General features: G+C 42.2%; 2 protein-coding genes across 7 annotated transcripts in view; both read right to left on the bottom strand.

Moving 5' to 3' along the window:
- HECW2 (HECT, C2 and WW domain containing E3 ubiquitin protein ligase 2) overlaps positions 1-24,391 on the bottom strand; it is a 192,798-nt gene that overhangs the window by 14,744 nt on the left and 153,663 nt on the right. For 4 of the 6 annotated variants that reach the window (XM_079975784.1, XM_079975785.1, XM_079975787.1 and 1 more), the window contains 7 exons: positions 22,898-22,981; positions 20,534-20,643; positions 14,970-15,090; positions 12,271-12,384; positions 3,952-4,104; positions 1,980-2,078; positions 678-807 (listed from right to left, as the gene is read on the bottom strand). In XM_079975784.1, coding sequence (XP_079831910.1) covers positions 678-807; positions 1,980-2,078; positions 3,952-4,104; positions 12,271-12,384; positions 14,970-15,090; positions 20,534-20,643; positions 22,898-22,981 — 811 coding nt within the window. The remainder of the gene's footprint in view (positions 1-677; positions 808-1,979; positions 2,079-3,951; positions 4,105-12,270; positions 12,385-14,969; positions 15,091-20,533; positions 20,644-22,897; positions 22,982-24,391) is intronic. The other 2 variants (XM_079975788.1, XM_079975789.1) reach the window with 1 other exon arrangement.
- Positions 1-24,391, bottom strand: part of STK17B (serine/threonine kinase 17b) — a 113,863-nt gene that overhangs the window by 77,871 nt on the left and 11,601 nt on the right. The gene's annotated exons all lie outside the window — the stretch shown is intronic.

The raw sequence follows: 24,391 nt of genomic DNA, 5'->3' as shown, positions 1-24,391 counted from the left end.
AATGGAGTCAAGTGGTTCTCTTAAATGCTAGAACGGCAGCTACTAATTTAGACAAGGAGCAACAGTCAATCTAAATACAGTGGTACCTTGGTACCTAGGACAGCTTGGCTCCTGAACAAATTGGCTCCCGAACTCCGCAAACCCGGAAGTTTTGCTAAAACTTTTCCGGTTTGCTAATATTTTTTAGAAGCCGAACGTCCAGCGTGGCTTCTGACTGAGTGCAGGAAGCTCCTGCAGCCAATCGGAAGCTGCGCCTTCGAATGGTTTCGGGAGTCGAATGGAAGAGATTAAGTTCGAGAACCAAGGTACCACTGTAAATCTGATTTTAGACAAATGAATCTGGCCAATTCCAACCTCAGCTGCATCTGTGCAGAGACTTTAGGGTCCAAATAACTTTCATAAAAGAGGAATTGCTCATTTTCACATCTCAAGAAGCTCACAACACTATATAGTATCAGAGTCAGCCTTTTAAAGCTGTGCTGGACCGGTAACTGGTAATACAAAGTTTTGAACATTAACATTAAAAGCTTTTTATTCGAGAGGGAAGGAAACCTGCAGAAACAACAAACCAATGACATTACATCTCAACAAAGGAGATATATAGGAAGAGAATATAGAAATGAAACTAAAAATAAGTTTTTCTATGTAGTTTTCAGAGGAAAAAAAATTGTGCACACCTGTCCAAAGACTTCTTCATTTACAGTGAATGTGAGATCTAGGATATCATGTATATCGTTGTCTTTCATCCACTGCAAACTCTGGTGGAACTCCTCATCAAGGTATTCCAAGTCACTCAGGTCACACAGTCTAACATAAACAAGAATAAATTAGAGGAATGGAAATGATAGCAGTGGCGGAAAAGGTAGCACGTGAAGAGAAGTTAAGACAGAAAATTCTTACAATACTAGAAAGGGCAAAGAGAGACATCCGAAGAACAACCACTTAAGCTCAAAGGAATCTAGAAGCACTAATTTATCTTAATAGTAAAAGCAGTTATTTAATTAGTGATGTATATATTTCCCCAAAGTACACATTAAAATCATAAAAGTCCTAAATAACTTATTCATTTGAATCTTTTTATTAAACAAAATAATTTTTGTTTCGTTTTGCACCCATGCTGATTTTAAACAAAATAACGAGTCTGCACACATTTACCTACCTACTCAAAGATATATTGCTCATCATTAGAACTGGAGCCCTCCATGATCGGAGACATCATGCTGACATTAATGCCAGCTTTGCATGTAGCCATAACTACAATTATTTCCCACAAATCAGAACAAAATCCATCTTTCCTCTTTCAGTCCCTCCCCCCATGCATCTACTGTAGCAAAGCGAATGACCAAACCTACAACTAGGGACCATTTTATACAGTCTAAATTAATTTATTGTTTGCATTCAATTTAATTATTTCTGGAAAAAGAAATAAGAAATTCTGCTCTATTGATATGTAGTAAGACAACTGCAGGGAGCAAAGTCTTTTCTTTCTACCTTGTCAGCTCAATATGGTACAGTGGAACCTCAGTTGTTGAACATAATCAGTTCTGGAAAACCATTCAACAACTGAGGCACAATTGCAAGTCAGCAAATTCCTTTTAATAAATGAAGAAACACGCCCCAGAAGCTGTTCTAACTTCCAAGACGTGTTTGAAAACGGAAGCATTCACTTTTGGGTTGTTGGCGTTCGGGTTCGAATTGTTTGGCTTCCGAAGTGTTCGACAACCGAGGTTCCACTGTAACTGCAAATTCATACCAAGATTATGCACACAAAAATACAAGGTAAGGATTCATGCAAGAAACAAAATATTTCAATAGTCAACTGCATCCACCGAGGTTTACCTCTTGATGATAAAGCATTTGTATGATCTCATTAGCAATCAATATCATTATAGCAGGCCTTAACTGGGCTTGTAATTAGACACCTATTTTGTGGACAAGAAATTGACAGAAGGTTCACCATGAAAAAGACTCATACTCACATTCTGAGGAGGGCTTTATAAAATGGTCGTGTGAAGAAGGCATCTAATAAATACTGGTGTATTAGAGCAAGACCCAGGATTCGACCACTAAACCTGAACCTGCATAAGAGAAATTAAGAGAGCAGATCGGGCTTATTTTTGTTGTTGAGTGAAGAGCCTTTACAGCACTATCCACTAAAACCCCTTAAATATGCTTATTAAAAAAACATTCAGTTAATACGCGGAATTATTTGGCATCACATTTCCATGTGGTCCTTAGGAATGAACACTTCATTAAGCTTCTTTATGCAATGGTCATCCTTCGAAAAAATTAAGAAATGGCAAGAAATGCAGCCACTGAGGATAGATGGCACATCGATATTTAGAATTAGCCTAAGTTCAGAGCAAGAGGAAAACTCTTAGGAAAAATATTCTGGGGGAAATATCCTTTCTATTCAATATGTGTCACTCCATGGCTGAAGTAACTTCAACTGGGCAGGCAGCTGCTAGACTTTTCTGGCCAGGCTTTTGGGCCTTTAGCAACTGCAGAAACAGTTTTTAAAAAATGGGGGAGGTGAAGGTTTTTGCAGGCTTGGGGATAGGTCTGGCCCTGGTAAGTGTTGACAACCTTGAGCTAGTTTTAGACCAATGGTTTGGCTCAGTATTAAGACAGCCTTCTATGCTCCTAGGTGTAGGTGGAAGAAAATCCTTCATCTTCTGGATCTCTGCCCAACATGCAACTTGTCAAAGCAACAGGATCCTTGGAAATTAAAACCTTGAAAAAGCAGTTTCATAGTCCCAGGGATTGGGGAGATATTATAAGACAACAGGAAGACCTACAGCAACAGCTGCGTACTCAAGTTTGTGGAAGCCAACTGATACATATATGCAGTCCCCTTAAGCCACTATTACTCTGCCTGCAGGGGTCTGATTTACTTATTTATTTACTGTGCAAAAAGCGTAACTCAGGCACCATATACACACACACACAGTGCTTTTTTTCTGGGGGTATACAGACCCCTAAACGTTTTGTTAATCTAATTTTGGCCTCATTGAGGGGCAGTATTTCAATATGAGTAAGAAAATGAGAGTACCCCTAAATTTATTTTTTTTAGAAAAAAAGCACTGTATATATTTTTAATCATGCTTAAAACAACATAACTCACAACGTATCAACCTATTTGCTTTAAAATATCAGATCACATTCTTATGGCACCCATTGAAATATGCCTCAGACTACACAGGACCCGCAGTTAAAAACAAAACACAAAACTTAATGTGGAATAGTCCTAAATAGTGTTGGGAATGACACTGTTTCTTCCTGAGTAAGAAAATGGGTCACTCTCTCTGCCCCCTCCCCCAATTCCCTAATCTGTATTCATGGAAAGGGCTCAGCCCAATGAGAGGCAGTAAACACTGATTAAAATCTCTTTCTGGCCGACTTTATTCTGTGTTTAATGCTATTTTTGCATCCGAATTAACAGAGTGGCTTTCTGTTGCAGCTATCAGGCTGTTTGCTTTCTAATACAAATGTGGATCCCCACAGAGCTGGTAAAACACTAACCAGTCATTTACGAAACCACAACTTTTTATTGATCCTCACACTGAACATGCAAGAAACAAGAGCAACATTTAACACAAGGGGGTGGGGGACATTTGCAAATTTCACTGGTGAATTAAAAAGAATGAAAGTTTTAGAACAGCACCTCAGTCCGATAAGCTGATCAAAGACAAAAGATAAGCCATGATTTCTGGTTGTGCTTGTGTTCTGATGGATTGGGGTTTGTTTGGGGGAGCTTCCCCCACACTGAAAGATTGAAATTCAGAAGGTGGCAGAAAACTGGAAATCTAGGAATGCTCTGTCCTGGATTTATGGTCTATGGGGCCCTGTGTACAGCTCTTTCGGGGGACCTTATTCATGCAACTAAATAAACACATGTCAAAATTAGGGCTCTATGGGTAGACATTAATAATAATGTTTCATCATTCTTACCATTCATGGTGATTGTCCACAAAGGCAGACATGGGGCTTATTTGCACAGTGTAAGTATCGTTGGCTGAATATTCAAACAAGCCGTAATATGGGTTGAAGAGTTCTCTTGATACCAGGAAGAAAAACTCCCGTGAAGGTCCACTGTAGTCCAGCCTTTGAAAAACAAAACAAAATCATTATTATATAAGAATGAACTAAAACACATCTTAAACCTATATTCTCTGTAAGACTACTTCCCATGATACTTTCAGAAAAGAATGTTTTATTTAATTACCATTTATATTACTTAACATTTTGCTAAGTTTGGTTATTGTTCCTAATTTCCACTTGAGAATTTTGCATTATAGCAGAATTTTACACCTCCCATATAAAGGCAGAGATTGTATAATGTTGTCTATTCAATGGTTGTCCATGCATGGGGCTGGCTCAACTGCACTTCAATTCAGAAGAAAAATAACGCATTGTTCCTAAATTTTATTTTGGACATCTCCAGTTCTTCTAAGAGCTCTGGGCCAGCCATGAAACTCACTGGATGATCATGAGCCAGTCACTCGCTCTCAACCTAACCAACATCACAGGGTTGTTGTAAGGATGAAATGGGAAGAAGGAGAACTAAGTATGTGCTGCCTTGAGCAGATCCAAGCTGGAAATGGAAAATAATAATCGCCACATTGCACCTTTGCACAATGGAACTAATATTGCTATTTCACAATATGTCTTTTCCTTTAAGAATAAACTGACATTATTCTGATGCTGTCATTTTACTTGACTTATTTCCCCCTCCCCTTCCTTCAGGGTTCTGTATTTTGTTAAGGGAGCTACAACTCACTTAGACCCTTTGTTTATCAGGGCCAGTAATCCTGAACTGTCAGAAACATAAGGAAATTCACTTCCCAGATGACAGTTAAGTGGACACACATTGAAGAGATTATCTGACTTAGCAGTGAGCTAGGTTCAGTGTCTTGCCGTTCTTCATGGGCTCATAACCCAAGGAGATTAAAGAAGATACGGTTAATACTCAACAGCAGGTCATGTTCCTCAGATATTTTGCTTCCATGCTTTGTTTTATTGAAACCATCGGTGAGGACCCCAATTCGCATGAGTATGATGTTACAAACAGGATTAAAAAATTTACAAAGTTCCAGTTCCACGTTCAGGATGCTCATTTTTCAGCACCGCTCAAAACCCACAGAAGGAAATTAATACGGAAGATCTTCCCATCTGGCTGGGCACGTGCAAAGAAATTCCCCCCAGCAACTAAGCAAAAGGATCTCTCACTTCCCTATGGACTTCTGGGAAAGGGTAACGGTCAATATTGAGAACAGTGAAACAGCAGTTCACCACAGTCAGGGCCGGCCCAAGACATTTTGGCACCTAAGGCGAACAGCAAAATGGTGCCCCCTTCCCGCCAGGGAAAAAGGGGCGAATGAAGAGTGGGAACAAGTGGGGAGAAAAACCTACATTGGGATGTGATGCCCCCATGCACCCTGTCGCCTGAGATAGGCACCTGACCACGTGCTCTTCAGTAGTAGAGCACATATGTTGCAAATGAAAAGTCAGATCCAAGCCCAGACTTTTACAAGTAGGAGTAAGAAGGCCCTCTTGGATGAAACCCTGGAGAACCAATGCCAGTCAGGTTAGACAATCCTGAGCTGGATGGACTAACTCAGTTATAAGGGAGCTTCTTACATTGTTACACTGTCTTCAGTTCCAATAGGATGTTGGCTGCTCTGCTCCCAACTGCTCAGAGTAGGCAAAACAATGAACGTTTGCTCAGGAGAGATCTGAGGCTCTAAGGGCGATAGATGGACTTGCTCTGCTTGGCTACAGGAGATTGAGATGAAGAGCAGAGGGACAGCTGCTGTGAGGACTTGACTTTTGAGTCCATTAGGGAAAATCATAATCCCCTATATTTTTTTCTTCAAACTTCCTAAGAATAGCTAAGCGCAAGGATGCAGGCCTAGCTGAGAGACATTCCCTATTGGTGAACGATCCTTGGAGCACAGCTCACAGCTATAGGAAGCAGTGTAACACTTTAACAATAAACATAACAATTAATCACACAACACATCTTCGTTATGGAATTGCTCTGCCAGCATAAACCACATTTCACCACATTTCAGCATTAGCTTGTCTTCATCAAAATTCATCAACATGTTACTGCACATTTTTGCAACCAATTTCCCCTCATACTGGTTGTTGTTTTTTAACCTTACATTCACTAATACATGGGTTTTTAGGTACATTTCCCCTAATATATGCACTTTTGTACACATTTCTGGTTGGAGAACTGAATCACAAAAATTGAAGAAATGCTAATTTCAAAGGACAGCTGCATTTTGGTTCACATGCACTTTCAGGAAGTGCAAATTAGGTAGGTTTGATAACCTAACCAAATTTCTTTTCCATTCACAATCCAAGACAGTTTATTCTGTAAAGCTGGCATGTGATTCTTGAAAGGACTTGATTTGCAGGATTTTCCAACCTAGCATAAATGTGTTTCTTCCACTGAAAGGCACAGAGTGCAGAATATTTTCCATTTAACAACATTCACGTACAAGCCTGGCTGAATCACAAGTGAATAGCCTTGGACAATGTATTACATATTTTTAATTAAGTTGAATTTGAATGGTTCCTATATATCTATGTATCTATCTATATGAATGAAAGGATTCTAGCCTAGAATCTTCCAGAGTGACATGTCTGTTTTCTGTAGCAAAGGAGAGTTTGATGAGAGGGCCCAATCAAATATGCAATTCCCCATCTGCTGCACTGAAAACAAACAGTCTTAAGGAAATCTATACATGTGATTTATCTGAATGTGTAACTCAAGGAAAAATAAGTGAATGGAATGTGCATTCGCACACTCTTCACTCACGTAGCCTACTTACTAATTGACTTACTAAGCAGGCTTCCTCTTCTGTCCCAAACTGAAATAGTAAATTTGAGATGAAAACCCACAGAAGTTCGTGTTGCACAAGACTAATTTCAGAGAGATGATAGGTATGATAATGAGGCAGGCAAATGTGTATCATTTTAAAAAACAAAAAAACACCACTATCACTAAGCTTGTTGGCGGGTGCAGCAAAAACACCCAAGGCAACTTTCAACAAAAGAAAATTCACACACAAAAAACTCATTTGAAAAATACCATGGTGCTGTGTTCCAACGGCTGTTCTTTAAAAAGAGAGATCCTACCTTATTGTTTTTGCTTTGTTATTTTATATTGCTTTTGAAGCAAAGTGTCACTAAGCTCAATAGGAAGATTGCTGTGTCCTGGCTGCCTACTCACCTGAAAGCCTGAGAAAACATTAATTCAACTTCAATTAATCATGGTTTTTTTTAAAAGATTCCTGTCCTTTGAACAAACCTTTCCAGTCAGAACCAACAAGTTTGCTAACCCTATTACATAGATTGAGCCACCGAGCCAAATTAAGGACTGGACCATTCAGATTTCCTACTCATAGCCATTATTCCCACCGGAAGAAAGGTTCGTGCTCACATCTTCTTGCCTAAACCCAAAGCTGTTCTAATGCAAGCAGTTAATTAAGTTTGGTACAGATGTAGGTTACACATGAGGTGCCCTATGACTGGTCCCAAGTCACATGGGTTGCATGATGTCAGTCACCAGGTGACTTGTCTGATGATCTTACCTGTGAACATTAAGCTGCATTCCTGATTGCTGGAATATGAGGCAGCCTTTTTGGCTATCTGGCTAGAATTAAGTGCACCTTTGGAATACGGACTGATAATTATTCTACATCTGGAACCCTGCTGCCAAATCTTACCACCAGGATTAGGCAGAGTTGCATTTTCTTCGCCTATTTCTAAATGTCTGATTTCACTGTTCTTTCTGACCCCTCTTGCATATGAATTGGTTAAACGTATTGCAGTTTTGCCTAGTCGTTTTTTTTTCAATATACTCTTGTCTAATGCTAACAACAGCCTCTTGTTGTTTGGGTCTTAAAACCGCCAACGACAACATAATTACAGGGATTACCTTTGGGGGTATTTGGAAAGCAGCACAGTGCCAAGCAGAGAGCACACAGACTTACTTTCTGCTTTCTAGTAAGCCAAGTCCAAGAGCTTGCACATGTCTTTCAGGAGGAGGTGTTGCAACACACTTGGAATGAGACAAAGGAGCAAAAAAGTGCAGGCCGTTTCCTGTTCCTCCACAATACCCAGGCATGCAAAACTGCTCCCAGTTATAGTGAAAGTTCAAGGCACTGCCCTAAAGAGTTTGGCATTATAACCCTTCAAGACTGAGCTCCTGCTATCTCTGTTGGACAGGACCAGTTGCTATATCCTGGTTTTCACCTTGCTAATGATTCCTGTTAACAGTTTCTAGAAAATGGAAGCCTTGCACGATTACTGTAGTTTATTCACACCTTCAACAATGCAGCAGGAAAGTGCTAAGCTTCCCTTCGTAGCAGAGAAAACCCCCTCCTTGCAAAACAACGAACTTTTGCAAAACAAAAACAAACAAAAAGAACTTCAGATGAACCTTTTTATATTTCCTTGAGAAAAAACGGAATGAGACCTATCCATTCTCACCCATTCTAACTCTCATACATATCCGATTGTTGCATTATTGTCCTTCTTTATATGAGGCAGAAAAGCAACATGCAAAAGTTTAAATAAATTAATTAAAAATATCAACCACATGAGCCCCTCCAAACCCCAACCAAGGTACCTCCAGTGATATACTGTATCTGTTGCTTTTTCTGGGGGCAAAACTTTATTTTACAGGTGCATTTGTAGAATTCTGTGGTGTATATATCGCTGCTCTTTCAACATCTAGCCAACAAGAAATAGATATGGCTCGCTGGCAATAAATAAAATGTGGTTTTCTTCCACGAATGGATTGAGCCAACAGCACCAACCAAGAGTAACTCTACAAACTGGATTTTCCGATGTCCAAGTGTCAGTTCTGACAGCTTGGAGATAATGAGGCTGCAATCATCTACTCACTCAACTTGATAGTAAGCTCTAATGAACTCAATGGGGCCTACTTCTCAGTAGACAAGGAGAGGGTTTGCACTGTAAAGTGAGTAATGCTGGCTGGAACCCAAGCAGAAAATACAAACATTGCCTCTACTACACCTTCAGGACCAGACAGGTTAGCCTGATTCACTATTATTCATTCCACAATTTTGATAGTGAAAGAAGGTAGCTTATACTAGAAGTCTGTGTATTAACACCAATGAATGGAAAGAACTTCTCTTGAACTCCCACACTACAATATTTTAAGGTTGTGTGTGTGTTTTAAAAAAAGGATGCCAGTAATCATCATCAGCACAGCAATGCCATTAACATTCCTTCCGTGCTTGGGCAAGATGAGAAATGTTAACCCAGCCTGAAGACATCTCCCGGGTAAGCTTGCAATGGGGCATGTTGAAAGACACGCAGATGCCATTGACATGACACTGCACATTGGGGAGAGTGGCAAAACAGACCTATCACTAGGGTTACCATGTAGAACCTTTATTCATTGGTGAATTGCCTGCGTACCATATAGGCCAAGACTGTTCTTATAAGACAAACATCTGCATGAGGATTTAATGCTGGACTTCTCTAAACTAGACTTGGTCTCTTTAATAACAAACGTCCCCACAAGTTCTTCTGCTTTATGGAACTACAAACGACCAGGAGTTATAGGGGAATACCCACATGCCTTCTACTTTTTAAGTCTGTTTCAATATGGCTTGGAGGGACCGAATATGTGTTCTGTGCAATTCTCTTAAATGAAAGCATTTTTTACAGGTCAAAAGCATTATGAGGGTATCAACTTACAGTTTTATTCATTTTTTTAAGTTCAGGTTTCTAGCCGTCATGGCTGCCAAATAGCTGAAAATTGGGAGAAATATTCAGCGATATTTCTAAAGCTAACAGGGTGTTCAGTGGGATTCCTTCTGTCAGCATGACCAAAATAGCTCCTTGTTCCTCCCCATGACTACCAGAAACAATAATATCTTGTGCAATACAAGGAAATTTAATCTTCGAGTGCGCCTCTTCCGAATTAAGATTTTTATCGCGTGCCCACATGCTTGAGAAGATTGGCCCTATGTCCTGAGGTGCAAAGCAAACCCAAGGTAGCAGTGTCTCCGTCGTCTAACGATGCAATTTTCAGTTTGGTGCCCAGAAGAAATGATGCAAAGGCCCCTCTTCTCAGTATAACCACTTGTACTTATTTGTTGAGGCTGAGCACTTTAGCCTGTTCCATATTTTGTGTTTCATAAGTTTTATGGTTGAGTTTGATTTTTGTGAGCAGCTTTGAGTGTAGGAGAAGTGGAACAGAAACAATATAATTTGTTTATTTTAAAAAGGGGGAGTAATTTGGTTTGACTTAGCACAATATTTTGATTTTTCAAGTGCACAGTACACATAGCCGGAGTGTTATCTCACTATGAACTTCACAAAGTTTTTATGATGTCTGGATAGAGTACCAAGAGAAAGAAAACTGAGTCGGCCTGCAGCTTGAAAGACGCTACATATATAGCAGAGGCAGCCAATGTGGTGCCTTCCAGATGCCGTCAGACTACAACTCCCATGAACCCCAGCCAGCCTAGCCAATGGCCATGGATGATGGGGGTTGTAGTCCACCAGCATATTGAGGAACCTGATACAGAGAAACTCATCTCTTACTTTCCTTCCATCTCCTACTTTCCTGAGTTACAGCATTTGAATTGGCATGGTTTGCTGCCGACACATGAAAAAAACCTAATTCTAGCCAGTGCTTTCCTGCAAATAGTTAACATGCCTCCTTGCTGCACTGTTCATTCATTGCAACTCCTTCCGACAGCCAGGTTACTTGTACAATTTAAGAACTGGCACAAGGCTGAAGTAATGCCAAACCAGCAAAACATTTGCACACAACAGCTGCAGGGGCAAATGCTTAACTGTTCCAGCACACAAACGTTATGGCTTCTAGCTTGCTCTCTTTGGGCATGTAGATGGGCAGGGGGGACAGATCAGAATGATTCACATTGTGCTGGTGATGGACACACAGGCAAAGGCCTGCCCGCATTTGTTAATGCGTTCCATATCATGTTATGTAAAAACATTCAATCACTGAAAAATGGTTTACTGAATTTATTTATAACAAGCATTTGTATATCGCCTTCTGGCTTCCAAAAGGGCCCCAAAGGTGGTTCACATTCTTGATACAATATAAAATAAGAATGGGAGGAAGAAAGGGGAGATCGTTCCGTCAAGCAAGCAAAAACACTTACAGTGACATAACATTCACAGCAGCACAACACTGAATTCCTCCCATAAAGTTTAATTTTAAATTTATTAATACAACCACAAGAAGAAGATAGCAGCGTATTCATCATCAGCGATGTTGAAGGGACTATTTAATATGTGCTGGTAGCACTCTCAAACCACTTCTAAAACTTGATTATTAGTATTGTCAATATTAACGATTATTAATATAACTGATGCCATTACTGGTGTGCGGAATTCACATATCCTCAGTGACAAAACATTCTGCATGCATGTTGAGGAAATGAATCACTTGCTACATTACACACACATACACACACACACACACACACACACACATTGGCTTGCAAGACCCTGAGATTATATAGGAATGCCTTTCTTTCTCTAAAAGAAGTGCATTTTGAGCAGAAGTAGCAAATTGTGCAAAATAGAGGAAGGAAGGAAGGAAGGAAGGAAGGAAGGAAGGAAGGAAGGAAGGAGGGAGGGAGGGAGGGAGGGAGGGAAGGAAGAAAGGAAGGAAGGAAGGAGGGAGGGAGGGAGGGAGGGAAGGAAGGAAGGAAGGAAGGAAGGAAGGAAGGAAGGAAGGAAGGAAGGAAGGAAGGAACAATGACCCTCTAGTTCTTTTAAGTTTCCGGTCTAACCTCGCCAAATTCTTGAACAGCTCAATAAATTTTATAATGTCAATCTTCTCTCATTCATTGCCTGAAGCATCTACTGCAACGACTGTAGAAAATTCAAACCATGCTACAGTTTTCTAGATCTCTAGCAAAACTATTTCCAACCCCTCGAAGCAAACTTGGGAGTGCAAAGCAATATGCAGGATGGAGCTCTCCCTGCCAAAAACAGATCTGGAAGGAACTCAACATGTACACAGTTTAATTGATGCTTTGCAAAGGAATTCACATGTCACAAAGCTCAGAGAACTTATTTTCGAACAGCTGTAAGTTCTAGGCTTATGAGAGGCATTTCCTGGCTGTAATCCTTCCTCTTCTCGCTCTAGACCGCAAACAGTAGATGAAATACTTGAGTGCAGCTGCGAAGCGTAGCAGAAAGTACATACTGTATTGGGGGCCACTTCCCTTTTCTACTCACCCTTCCTCTCCGACAAACGTGACATACAGTTTATTTCTTTGCAGGTCCTTTCTTGAATAACCCATAATTTGGTTGAAGGCATCTTCCAGCAAATGGTCTCTCCTGATAATTAATCTGCACAATGAAACAAAATGGAATCAAAGGAGGCCATAATTTGTAGCTTAAATGTTTCCCCCCCTAGTTATATTTAGACTGCCTGGGAAAGTTAGCACTACAAGCCATGTCTTAGGAGCCAATCTAACATTTCTTAGGATCCATTTAGATAACAGTTTCCTGGGCATTGTGCCAGAGCAATAGGGATGGATGCTTCTTCTTTTCCTCCCCTCATAAGGACAACAGGGTGCTTACCTAAAGAAATAAACTGTGTAGGTAATTCAGTTGATGTTGGTCCAGCACCAGCATGATTCGGAATAGGCAGAAGCAGCCTGAAAAGTCTGAACTACAGACACTGACGCCAAACGTTTCCAGCACTTACAGTTTGCAATGGCCGGGAATGTCTTTAATACACATGATGCAGAAAACCAATGGAATTCTGCCAAAAGGACAAGGTGAGAATGATGGAACCTAAATTCTTGAGTGGCTGCTATTTGGTGGAAGGTGTTTGCCAAAAACAAAAGCTGTTGGATGAAAGATGGTCACTCACCTATGGACATCCCTTGCAAGCTAAAGAACCCCTGGATGGTTAAGTCCAGTCAAAGGCGACTATGGGGTTGCGGTGCTCATCTCGCTTTCAGGCCGAGGGAGCCAGCGTTTGTCCACAGACAGTTTTCCAGGTCATGTGGCCAGCAGGACTAAACTGCTTCTGGTGCAACAGAACACCGTGATGGAAAACAGAGTGAATGGAAATGCCGTTTACTTTCCCACTGCAGCAGTAGCTATTTATCTACTTGCACTGGCATGCTTTCGAACTGCTAGGTAGGCAGGAGCTGGGACAGAGTACGGGAGCTCACTCCATTGTGTGGATTTGAACCGCCGACCATCTGATCAGCAAGCCCAAGAGACTCAGTGGTTTAGATCAGTGCTACCCACGTCCCTTGTATTTTATTTTGTATATCACTCGTATTTTATAGCCAAGGGTCAAACGGGACATGAAATGGCAAAGGGGAGGGAACAGCAGTGTGGAATGCAGTCTCTTGGAGCTGATGTGCATTATATTTTTTTTAAAAAAAAAATCACTGAGAGATGGTGACACACACCTGCCATGTAATGTCTAATTTGGTCCCAAGTGGGTATTTGAACTTGAGTTTCCAACATCCCAAGGGAAGCGGGTGGCGCTGTGGGTTAAACCACAGAGCCTAGGACTTGCCGATCAGAAGGTCGGCAGTTCGAATCCCCACGATGGGGTGAGCTCCTGTTGCTCGGTCCCTGCTCCTGCAAACCTAGCAGTTCGAAAGCACGTCAAAGTGCAAGTAGATAAATAGGTACCACTCCAGCGGGAAGGTAAATGGCATTTCCGTGCGCTGCTCTGGTTTCGCCAGAAGCGGCTTAGTCATGCTGGCCACATGACCCGGAAGCTGTATGCCAGCTCCCTTGGCCAATGAAGCGAGATGAGTGCCGCAATCCTAGAGTCGGTCACAACTGGACCTAATGGTCAGGGGTCCCTTTACCCTTTACCTTCCAATATCCCAACCCAACATGTTAGCTGACATATCCTGGGAGCTCTTTGCTCTCGATGGCAGCAACTAATACTCGGTGTCACGTTTATTTATTCCATAAATAAATATATATTTTTATTTATTTATTTTTAAAGAAATACACCGCCACACCTAAAAGCAGTTTACAAAACCAAAGTGGTTTAAACCCCCCCCCCAAAAAAAAAAACCCATTATGGATTGCCAGGGGGAAACAACAAATCACATGAAAATGAATTGTTATAAATTTGAAGGTGGGACCCCAAAACCTTAGAAATCAATAAATGGTAGGACATCCGATCATTTGGGATGTGAAGGGAGAAATACAAGCTGCAGAGGTTTTCCTGGGCCAGCCTATGCAAAAAGACCTGGCCAAGCTAGGGCCATTAATATACAGGGCCATTGAGGGTCATTGGCAATGCAAGAGAATTGTCCTCCTTCCTTGCCCTGAGGTGTGAACAGAAACTGGGGGTTTGGGGAGTTACCAGGGTAACTGGGTATGAGGTGATAGGAAGGAGGAGGAGGAGGAGGAGGACTGGGATCCATCTTGGGCAAGATGGCTGAAGGCTGGCTGCACTGCTGTGGGGGACAAATCCCTCTTGAAATAACCATGCTGTAAGATCTGGACTCCCTCCATGCAGACTGAAGGTGTAAATAGGTGATTAAGCCATATTTCTTAAAGCTATGAGAGTCTCTGCCATGTCTCAATTCCCCTAAAGGACCACAGATCCTGGGTAAGAGCCCGGAAACCCATGAGCTCTTGTCACTGCTCGGCAGAGAGAGCGGAAGGCACCCAACTTTTGTAACAGTATGTAACAGAACTCAGATGTCCTACTTCTTTCAGAAAAACCACTTGTGGTAGGTTTTGGACTGAGGAAACGGCAAGCTTCAAAAGGTTCAAGCACACCTCATCCTTCTCCTCTGCCTTCTCAAAATGGCTTTTCTTTAAAAACAAACAAAATACATCAAGCTTGGGGCTCTGCGGCATGCATTAGTGGGAATAAATTGACCGTAGCACAGTGTTCTGTTTCTGAAATATGCTCGGATCTATGTAAGACTTCTACATACTTCAATTTCCCTGGGCCTTGTCCGTATCCTTTAGTCTCCAGCTTCCTGTAGAAATTCCTCAGCTTGGCTTCAAAATCCCTTTTATATGGAGCAGGAGCTCGTGCATTAGCCCGTGTAGTACCTGCAACGAAGCCAGAAGAAGCACAAGATCTATTTTATTGAGATCATTGTCACTCACCTTTCTGTCAGAAATGTTCGAGATTGGGAGGAAGACGACAGTGCAGTAACACCACATGCAGCATATACAGGGAGGAAAGTTGTAAATTCTAAGTGTGGGGACCAGCAGTAGAATGGTAAGTTTCCTATGTAACTGGTGATGCACAAAACCAGACTCTACACCCCTCATCTGAAGCCCTTCTTCATGTGCCTCCTCCATGTGTGGTCTGGAGGGTGGCAACACGAGAATGGGCCTTCTCTGCAATGGCTCCCCGTTCATGGAATGCTCTCCCCAGGGAGGTTTGCCTGACGCCTTCATTATATATTTTAGGTGGCCGGCAAAAGTGTTCCTCTTCAGCCAGGCCTTGGGCTGCTTTATATCCTACAGCCTTTTAAATGTGTCTGTGGGAAGGGGGGTTATTGTTTTGTTTTGGTTTAATGATTTACTTGTGTTTTATCTTGTGAACTGTCATGAAGGGTGGCATATAAATTTAGTAAATATCAATATAATAAATAAAAAACAAGCCTGCTGTTGAGGGGATCTTTATTTTTTGCAAAGAAGGCTCGACTAGGTGGGCCTGACCAGATCCAGGAGGACGAGTCTCAGATCTTTTAGCAGCAGTGCATGTTTCAGATTATTTAACACAGATTAGTTATGCCTTAACTGTTAGAAGATCCCTAGTATGAGCTCTTACTTTCCAAATTTGGTATCAGTAGGCCACAGGGGTTCTAGTAAGTATAAAAAGGGGGGGGGGGAGAAAACCGAAACCAACCTACCCCTCCTAACGTGTGTGGGTGATTTTAAACCATGATGGACTAGTAAAAGAACTGGACTGACACAGAACAAGAAGGGGGAGACTTTGTTTTGCATAAGTGTATTATATGAGCATATGACCATTTTAATATGACAACTGTGGATTTTCTCTTAACCATCAGGAGAGAAAACGAAAGCTATGCACCAATTAAATTGGAAATTTAATTGGCATTTCATAAGTGATGCCTTTTGCGCAGCCTGGAGAACACACATTTAAATATACATTTCTGAATGAATTAAGGGTGCATACTACTGAAAACATATGAACATCCGACAATGCATTCACACACAAAGAGGGTAAACCTATACATGTCTACTCGGAAGTAAGTCCACTGAGCGTGTAGGGCTGCCGCCTCCTCCCCCGCCCCCAAAAAGGCTGTTCTAAAACATTTAGAAAAAGAGCATGCCTGATTTTTGTTCAAACCAAGATTCAGTAATCTGCTCTAGCCATCTGTGGAAATATCTAAAAGCACAAATTACTTGAATTGCCAGTTGCAACCTCAGAAACCTGCTTTAACTTCTGGTGTAAGATGACTCATAACAAAACACATGCCTAATTTTGAAAGTTAACTTCCAGACTTAGCATCTCTCAAAAGAGAACTGTGTGCAGGGGGGACGGGAAACAACATTTAACAAAATGCACTGCATTTCTGTTTACTGTAACTCTTAAGCTAAGCAAGCAAATGAACTACAAGTGTTATCTTTGGGAAAACTTTAGTGAAGCAACTTCCTATTTTACTTCAAAGATTACATGCACCTAAAATGTCAGTATAATATATATCCTGGTTATGTAGGGTACTTAAAAAAACAACACCACAACCCTCTCAACACACTTGCTTCCTGGTTGTCTTCATTTCAATTTCTTTTTATAACTGCTCTGTTCCTTGGATTTCTAAAGCTTACAAATATGTTATCAGAACTGAGAAGCTGAAATGGCTACATGCCCAAAATGATACCGCAGCTCTTAATGAATTTCTTTGTGTGTACTAACAACACGATGCAACTTTCAAGTTCATGTGTTTGCGTGGCGGGGGGGGGGGGGGGGAGGAGAGATATTTGTTGTGCCTGAGAGAATGTGAGAGGGACAGAGAAAGAACGAAAGTTACAGGATTATAAGATCTGACCTTTAGCAGTAACTCTACTGGCTGTTAATTCCCAAACCAGATCACTATATATTAAAAAAGTCTTATCTATTTCTGTTATGGGCAAAAGGAAAGGACACACTGCTGTCACACAGGCATGGGACAGGTGACTGGGAAAAAGCAATGGTGACTTTGACCTGATAAGAGAGGCCAGTATGCAGTTTTATAGACTGGCAGGAACAGAAAGAGATTCAGGCTGAATCCTTTTGCACAGCGACACGCTTCTGAGCAAGCTTGCACAGGTTTGCATCATTAAGCTTAATCTAGATAGCATTTTTTTTTTTTTTTACAGAGCTGTAAGTGGTTTGAAGGAGGCATCATTCTGCTCAAGTTACTTGTTTGTTTGCAACGCTCATGTGTGTGTGTGTGTGTGTGTGTGTGTGTCTGTCAGTCACCTCTGGTCAAACAGGTTTTAGAAATGGACATTAAACAAATTAATAAGGAAGGATTTGAAACCATACAAAAACTTGTTTTCCAGAGAAAGAGCAGGGTTAAGTATGTACCTGCAGGAGCATTGCTAGCACTGCTAGGAGGCAAGCCCAACCTTTTGTCTCAGGTGGTGGAACACCTGCCTATCCCTGCCTGCTAGACAGCCACCCCAACCCCTAGAAAAGGATGGAGTGAGTGCCTGATAAATCCAGTTGTATCCTACCACCAGTGTCCCAGATCCAAGTCTTTGGCTTCTGTGCCTTCTGGGGGGGGGGGGGAAGCATTCCTGGGAGGGAGGCACCCACCCCCCCTCCTCACCCACCCAGTCCCTGGCAGTCAGCAGCTTACAGGCTTTGTAGTTATGGTCCTTATTTAAATCTCATACAGTGGTGCCTCGCAAGACGAAAAGAATCCATTCCGCGAGTCTCTTCGTCTTGCGGTTTTTTCGTCTTGCGAAGCAAGCACATTAGCGGCTTAGAGGATTAGCGCTATTAGCGGCTTAGCGGATCAGCTGATAAGCGGCTTAGCGGCTTAGAAAAAGGGGGGGAGGGAAAAAACCCGCAGGAACTCGCAAGACATTTTCGTCTTGCAAAGCAAGCCCATAGGAAATTCGTTTTGCGAAGCACCTCCAAAACGGAAAACCCTTTCGTCTAGCGGGTTTTCCGTCTTGCGAGGCATTCGTCTTGCAGGGCACCACTGTATTTGATTCCCACACTTTTATCAAAACACAAATGCTGCTTCAAATGCATATACAGTGGTACCTCGGGTTAAGTACTTAATTCATTCCAGAGGTCTGTTCTTAACCTGAAACTGTTCTTAACCTGAATCACCATTTTAGCTAATGGGGCCTCCTGCTGCCGCCGTGCCACTGGAGCACGATTTCTGTTCTCATCCTGAAGCAAAGTTCTTAACCTGAGGTAATATTTCTGGGTTAGCGGAGTCTGTAACCTGAAGCGTATGTAACCTGAAGTGTATGTAACCCGAGGTACCACTGTACTGTACATTTTGAATACGTTTCATCTACCATTTTGTTGAAATCTAGCACTGGGGATTGCTGCTTACATACAAGTGCCCTAAATACTTTTTATCACATTCTTATTTTTATTGGTTATTATTCCAGATGTACACAAGGACTGAGCATGACAACCGACTCTTGAATACATCACCTCACGTTTCATAAAACACCACTAAATTATCCTTTCAGCACATGGCAAGTTCTTATTACAAATCAGTTGTCACCGTCAAGAATTTCCTGGGCAATTAGAGCAATTACTCCATCCGTAAGAGCAACAAAAGAAAGGAAGGTTTACTTTTAAAAAAGAAATATTTATGTAAGCATGCACATGCCTCTTTCTCTCTCACTCTCTCACATGCACTTTGTACATATGTGTGGGTCTTAGGAATAAATAAATAGAATTTTATGGCTTTTCATGTCATGTAAATGGGAGCATAAAGTACTGGGACTGGAAAAAGAATTATGTGGTCTGTACTCAACACAATAATAATTTATAATACTTTTATTATTTGTACCCCACCCATCTGAGTGGGTTGCCCTGGCCACTCTGAGACACTTCGATTCTCAACAGAAACACAAAGGTCTCCCTGACAGACACAGTTATTTGGACAGAGTCAAGAGTATATAGATCCAAATTTTTTTGATTGACATTAACATTAAGGCCCCCAAGTTTTGATCGTAAGTTTGGGAGTGGGAAGCGGCTGTCACATTCCCGAACACTTCCAACAACCCTGTCACCTTCTTGAGATCAGGTAACTTGGCCTCAGTGAAATGGACTTGGTCCCCCAAGGGCCAGGAGCTCATTGAACTGAGCACACAAATGACTTTCTGTCCACCAGAAAGATATTCATACATGTGTCATTCTATGCAATACCTTGGATAGCCCACAGACCTCTGCTAGCTTTGTACCTGCATACCTGTCTATTAATTTACATGGAGCTTGGGATTTATGTCACGCCAAAAAGCGGGGGCGGGGAGGCATAGTCTGCCCAGGATTCCTTGTCCTACAATAGATGTAGTTTTCGCTGTTTATTTGGTAACTCAAGAAAACCTTTACTTAAAGCTATTGGGGTTTTTTTTGGTTTTTTAAAAGGACTACAGTCGTACCTTGGTTTTGGAACAGTTTAGTTCCCAAACATGTTGGCTCCTGAAAACTGCAAACCCGGAAGTGACTGTTCTGGTTTGCAAACTATTTTTGGAAGTTGAACATCCGACAGGGTTTCCACAGCTTCCGATTGGCTGCAGGAGCTTCCTGCAGCAAACCAGAAGCCGCACTTTGGATTCCAAACGTTCTGGAAGTCGAACGGACTTCTGGAACGGATTCTCTTCAGCTTCCAAGGTACGACTGTAGTCTTTAACAAATCTTTAAAAGATTTGTTCTTATTCCAGAATTCCACCCTCCAATAAGAGATAAGCTATTCAAACCCATTATTTGTAGTGCTTTCTTAAACGACAAGATTAAGAAACGGCACCCCTTTCATTTTTAGGCTTTCCAGTACAGTGGTGCCTCGCAAGACGAAATTAATTCGTTCCGCGAGTTGCTTCGTCTTGCGATTTTTTCGTCTTGCGGAGCGCGGATTCCCCGGGTATTAACGGCTTTAAGAAAAAGGAAGCAAACCCGCAAGACGTTTTCGTCTTGCGAAGCAAGACCATAGGGAAATTCATCTTGCGAAGCACCTCGAAAAACAGAAAACCCTTTCGTCTAGCGAGTTTTTTGTCTTGCGAGGCAATCGTCTTGCGGGGCACCACTGTACAGTACTAGTGACAGAAAAGAATCACATTTGTGGCTCTATTCAATAAAGCTGAATATATCTCCACTGGCCATGCCTTACAAAGAAAATGCCTTTGGGAAAGGCTGTTTGGATGCCTACAAAGAAGAATACGATATCGGTGTAGCCACAACAGCCAAAGTTTTCACCTCCTGCTTGTTTGCACAAAGAAGTCCATGAAAACAGATGAGAACATCAGGTTAACTCTCTACCATTGATGCAGTTGCAGCAGGGCTTACCTGGAGAGTTCTGAGGAGAGGACACTGGGGAAGCTCGTGGAGATTGGCAATAACTGGGATGAAGTAAGGCATGCGGCGGTACATATGACATTATTTCCTCTTCAAATAAACTAAAAGAAAATTTGGGGGGGGGAGAGAACAAGGAAAAGGGTCAAGCACATCCTCCGAACCTACCATTCCTGCTTCCAATCACGCTCGCTGTAATTACCATATTTTTCGCTCTATAAGATGCACCAGACCACCTAGTTTTTGGAGGAGGAAAACAAGAAAAAAAATATTCTGAATCTCAGAAGCCAGAACAGCAAGAGGGATCGCTGCGCAGCGAAGGCAGCAATCCCTCTTGCTGTTCTGGGTTCTGGGATAGCTGTGCAGCCTGCATGCACCCCATAAGACGCACACACATTTCCCCTTACTTTTTAGGAGGGAAAAAGTGAGTCCTATAGAGCAAAAAATACGGTAGTTTTGCCTGCTCTAAAATATCACCTGGCATTCTTTCATGTATTTGGGACAGGATTCTGAGAAAGATGCATACCGTATTTTTCCGTGTATAAGATGCCCCAGTTTATAAGACGCCCCTATTTTGGGGGACTCAAAATTAAGAAAATGGGGGGGAAGAGATTGCCCCCATGTATAAGACTACCCCCCTTTTTAAACATTATTTTTTTAGTAAAAAAACAACTAGTCTTATACACGGAAAAGTACGGTACGTTGTGGTCCCAACATCACAACATCATGAATCTTTACACTGCATCTCCTGAGAGTAGCCCTTCGTCTCTCAGTCAATGACAAAGCAAGCACTTTGTGAATGAGACACAAACAATGCTGTGGGATAAAGGGTCCATGTGCAGATAAGTCTTTCTTTTGGGGGGGGGCATGATCGTGCCTGCCTGCAAGCTTTACTATGTCTGTGCGCCCAATGTTGGCACACTGAATGCCACAACTGTATACAGTGGTGCCTCGCAAGACGAAAAGAATCCGTTCCGCGAGTCTCTTCGTCTTGCGGTTTTTTCGTCTTGCGAGGCATTCGTCTTGCGGGGCACCACTGTAGAAGCCTCTGCATGTAGGTTAAGAGAGGAAAGGGAGATCAATGAAGGAAGGGGATAAGAAGTCTTCACGCAAGGGACAACACACAGCATATCTTTGAAACAATAGCTGAGCTCCACTCTCTAATTCCCACAAACCTTTTGGCATGGGTAGGCAAACTAAGGCCCGGGGGCCAGATCCAGCCCAATCGCCTTCTAAATCTGGCCCGCGGACGGTCCGGGAATCAGCGTGTTTTTACATGAGTAGAATTTGTGCTTTTATTTAAAATGCATCTCTGGGTTATTTGTGGCGCATAGGAATTTGTTCACACACCCCCCCTTCAAAATATAGTCCGGCCCCCTACAAGATCTGAGGGACAGTGGACTGGCCCCCTGCTGAAAAGGTTTGCTGACCCCTGCCTTATGGCCTAAAATATGTTCCTCTTCTGTGAGAAATACAACCTTGAATTCTGGCCCCTCCTAGTCAAAATTCTACCTCTTTTTCATACACACTGTAGTATCTATCCTTCCCTTGTTTGTTTCCACAATTATGCAAATATTCGGTTTTCTTCTAAGCCAATGTCCAGCCCTTTCCTGGCTCTTGCTCCTCCCTTCTCGCACTGCCAGCATTTTCCATAGAACTGTAGAGTTAGAAAGGAGCACGAGGCTCATTTAGTGAGTAGTCCAACCCCATACAATGCGGAAATCCCTTTTGCCCTATGTGCTTGAACCCACAAACCTGAGATTAAGAATCTCATGCTCTACTGAATGAGCTACTGTCTGTTTCTGCCTTTCCATCTAGATGCATAACCGCAATTGTGCAAATGCAGCTGTTTTCAATTAAAATGAAAATGTTTTAATCCAAAGCCCTTCACTAGTCATTCTAGAAGGCAAGAGATGGTAGAACCAATTTATCAACAAAGAGGCAGGAAGAAAGCCAGGGTTGTTGTTGTTTTTTTTTGGGGGGGGGAAGTATGTTGAGACAAACACAGGCTACATATGTGCATAAATTTGGGCTACAATTCCTGCCCACCCCTAAAATTACATAGATTCGACATTAGCCATGCTATCGAGTGGCTCTTTACGACTGATTGGAGTCTATTTGGATTGACAGGCTTCTCGAGATAAATAAATATCCTTGACTGAAAGCAAGCTGCAATTTAGAAACTTAACACAGATAATTCTGTCATCTAAATCCTCGGCTGCATCTCCCCCCAGCTTCATTTCGAAGAACTGAGGGGAGAGAGAGCTTGCTGCGGTCACCTGAGCAGTTTGCACAAACGTTCCAAGGTGATTAAAAAATCGAACAAACCCATATTCGTTGTAGAACAGCACCATGTACCTTAGTAACATGACAAGGTCTGCATCACTAGACAGGCGCACGAGTCCCGGGGTCCCTTCAGTCCGAATAAACTGGATCTTCTCCCTGTTGAGGCAGGCAGAGCGTTCTAAAGCATCTCTTGCAAACAAGGCACTGACGTACGCCAGGACAGCAAGAAAAAGCACTGGGTATATCAAGTGCACCTCTAGATTATCCCTCTGCATTTCAGGAACCATTTTCCGACCTGCTGCAACATGTCAATGTGAAGGGAGGAATCTTGCAACCAGCCCCATCCCCCCATCCCACCCAAACCCCTAAACGAATGCATTCGGAAGAACGGTGTGTTGTGTTTTCGCTGTTGTCCTCATCTCTCAGAAGCTCAAGCGCTGCTCCCAGGTACCCAACCAATGGAAATCAATCCCTCAACTTGACACAAGTAGTGTGGCTCTGAATTCCAAGCAGCAGCTCAAGCGCCAGAGAAGGCTATTGCTATTCCGAAAGAACGCGTGTGCACCTGCTCCGCTCTCAGCACAAACGCCAAGAGAATCCTGTTAATTTTCAAGAGCACAGAGCTTACCAGGAGCAAGAGAAAGGCATATTGTTCTGCAAAACCAGCTCAGTCAATTTGAGATAGTGGCAGTCTGGTGAGCTTCTGCCTGTTTTGTTTTTTGGGTTTTTTTTTAACCACTTTTTGACTGACACACACCTTTTTAGGGGAATGGGCACAGCTCAGTGGAAAAAGCGTCTGCTTTGAATGCAGAAGGTATGCCAGGTTCAATTCCTGGAACCTCCAGGTAAGGCCAAGAGAGGTCCTCTGTCTGAAACTCTGGACAGCTGCTGCCAGTCAGTGTAGACAATAAAGAGGTAGAACAATGGCCTCACTCTACTCCCATGTTTTGCACGATGCACCAGCTCTTATACAGCAGCAACTTCCAGAGGAGCAGCCATGTTAAGTCGTTTGCACAAAACCAACAAGCAGTGCTGCGGCGTCTTAAAAGACTAAACCATTTCTAATGTCATAAGCTTTCATGGACTACAGTTTTGCTTCATCAGACGGCTTCAGATGCAGACGATCAATGGAACTGTAGTTCAGGAAAGCTTCTTCCATAGTAAATTTGTTCAATTTTAAGGTGCTACAAGAACCGCTCTTGGTTTTTAATAAGTTCTTCTCTGCATGCATTTTTTAAAAAGGGTAAAAACCTGAAATTCTCTCTCCTGTCAGTGTTTTTAGAATTCGTATATCGTTTCTGTAAAAAGCAGCCATTCTCATCCCTTTTGGTTGCTGCTGCTGGTGTGCGTGTAGAAGAACAAGCCATTCCTCTTCATGCAAGCACCTCTTACTTTCAGAACCACGCAGACAGGATTTCCTTTTGGTTCATTTCTCGCTTTTCAAGGCTGTGCTGTCACTATTTGTCACTCTGAGAGACTTTTAAAAGTCTCATGGTGATGAAAGAGAACCAATGCAGCTACAGCTGGTTTCACTCTTTTTCCATCGCAATTCATCACTCGTAGAGT

Source organism: Podarcis cretensis, assembly GCF_951804945.1.
Source record: "Podarcis cretensis genome assembly, chromosome: 1".
In the NCBI taxonomy this organism is placed as follows: Eukaryota; Metazoa; Chordata; class Lepidosauria; order Squamata; family Lacertidae; genus Podarcis; species Podarcis cretensis.
This window is presented reverse-complemented; position numbering and strand designations above follow the sequence as displayed.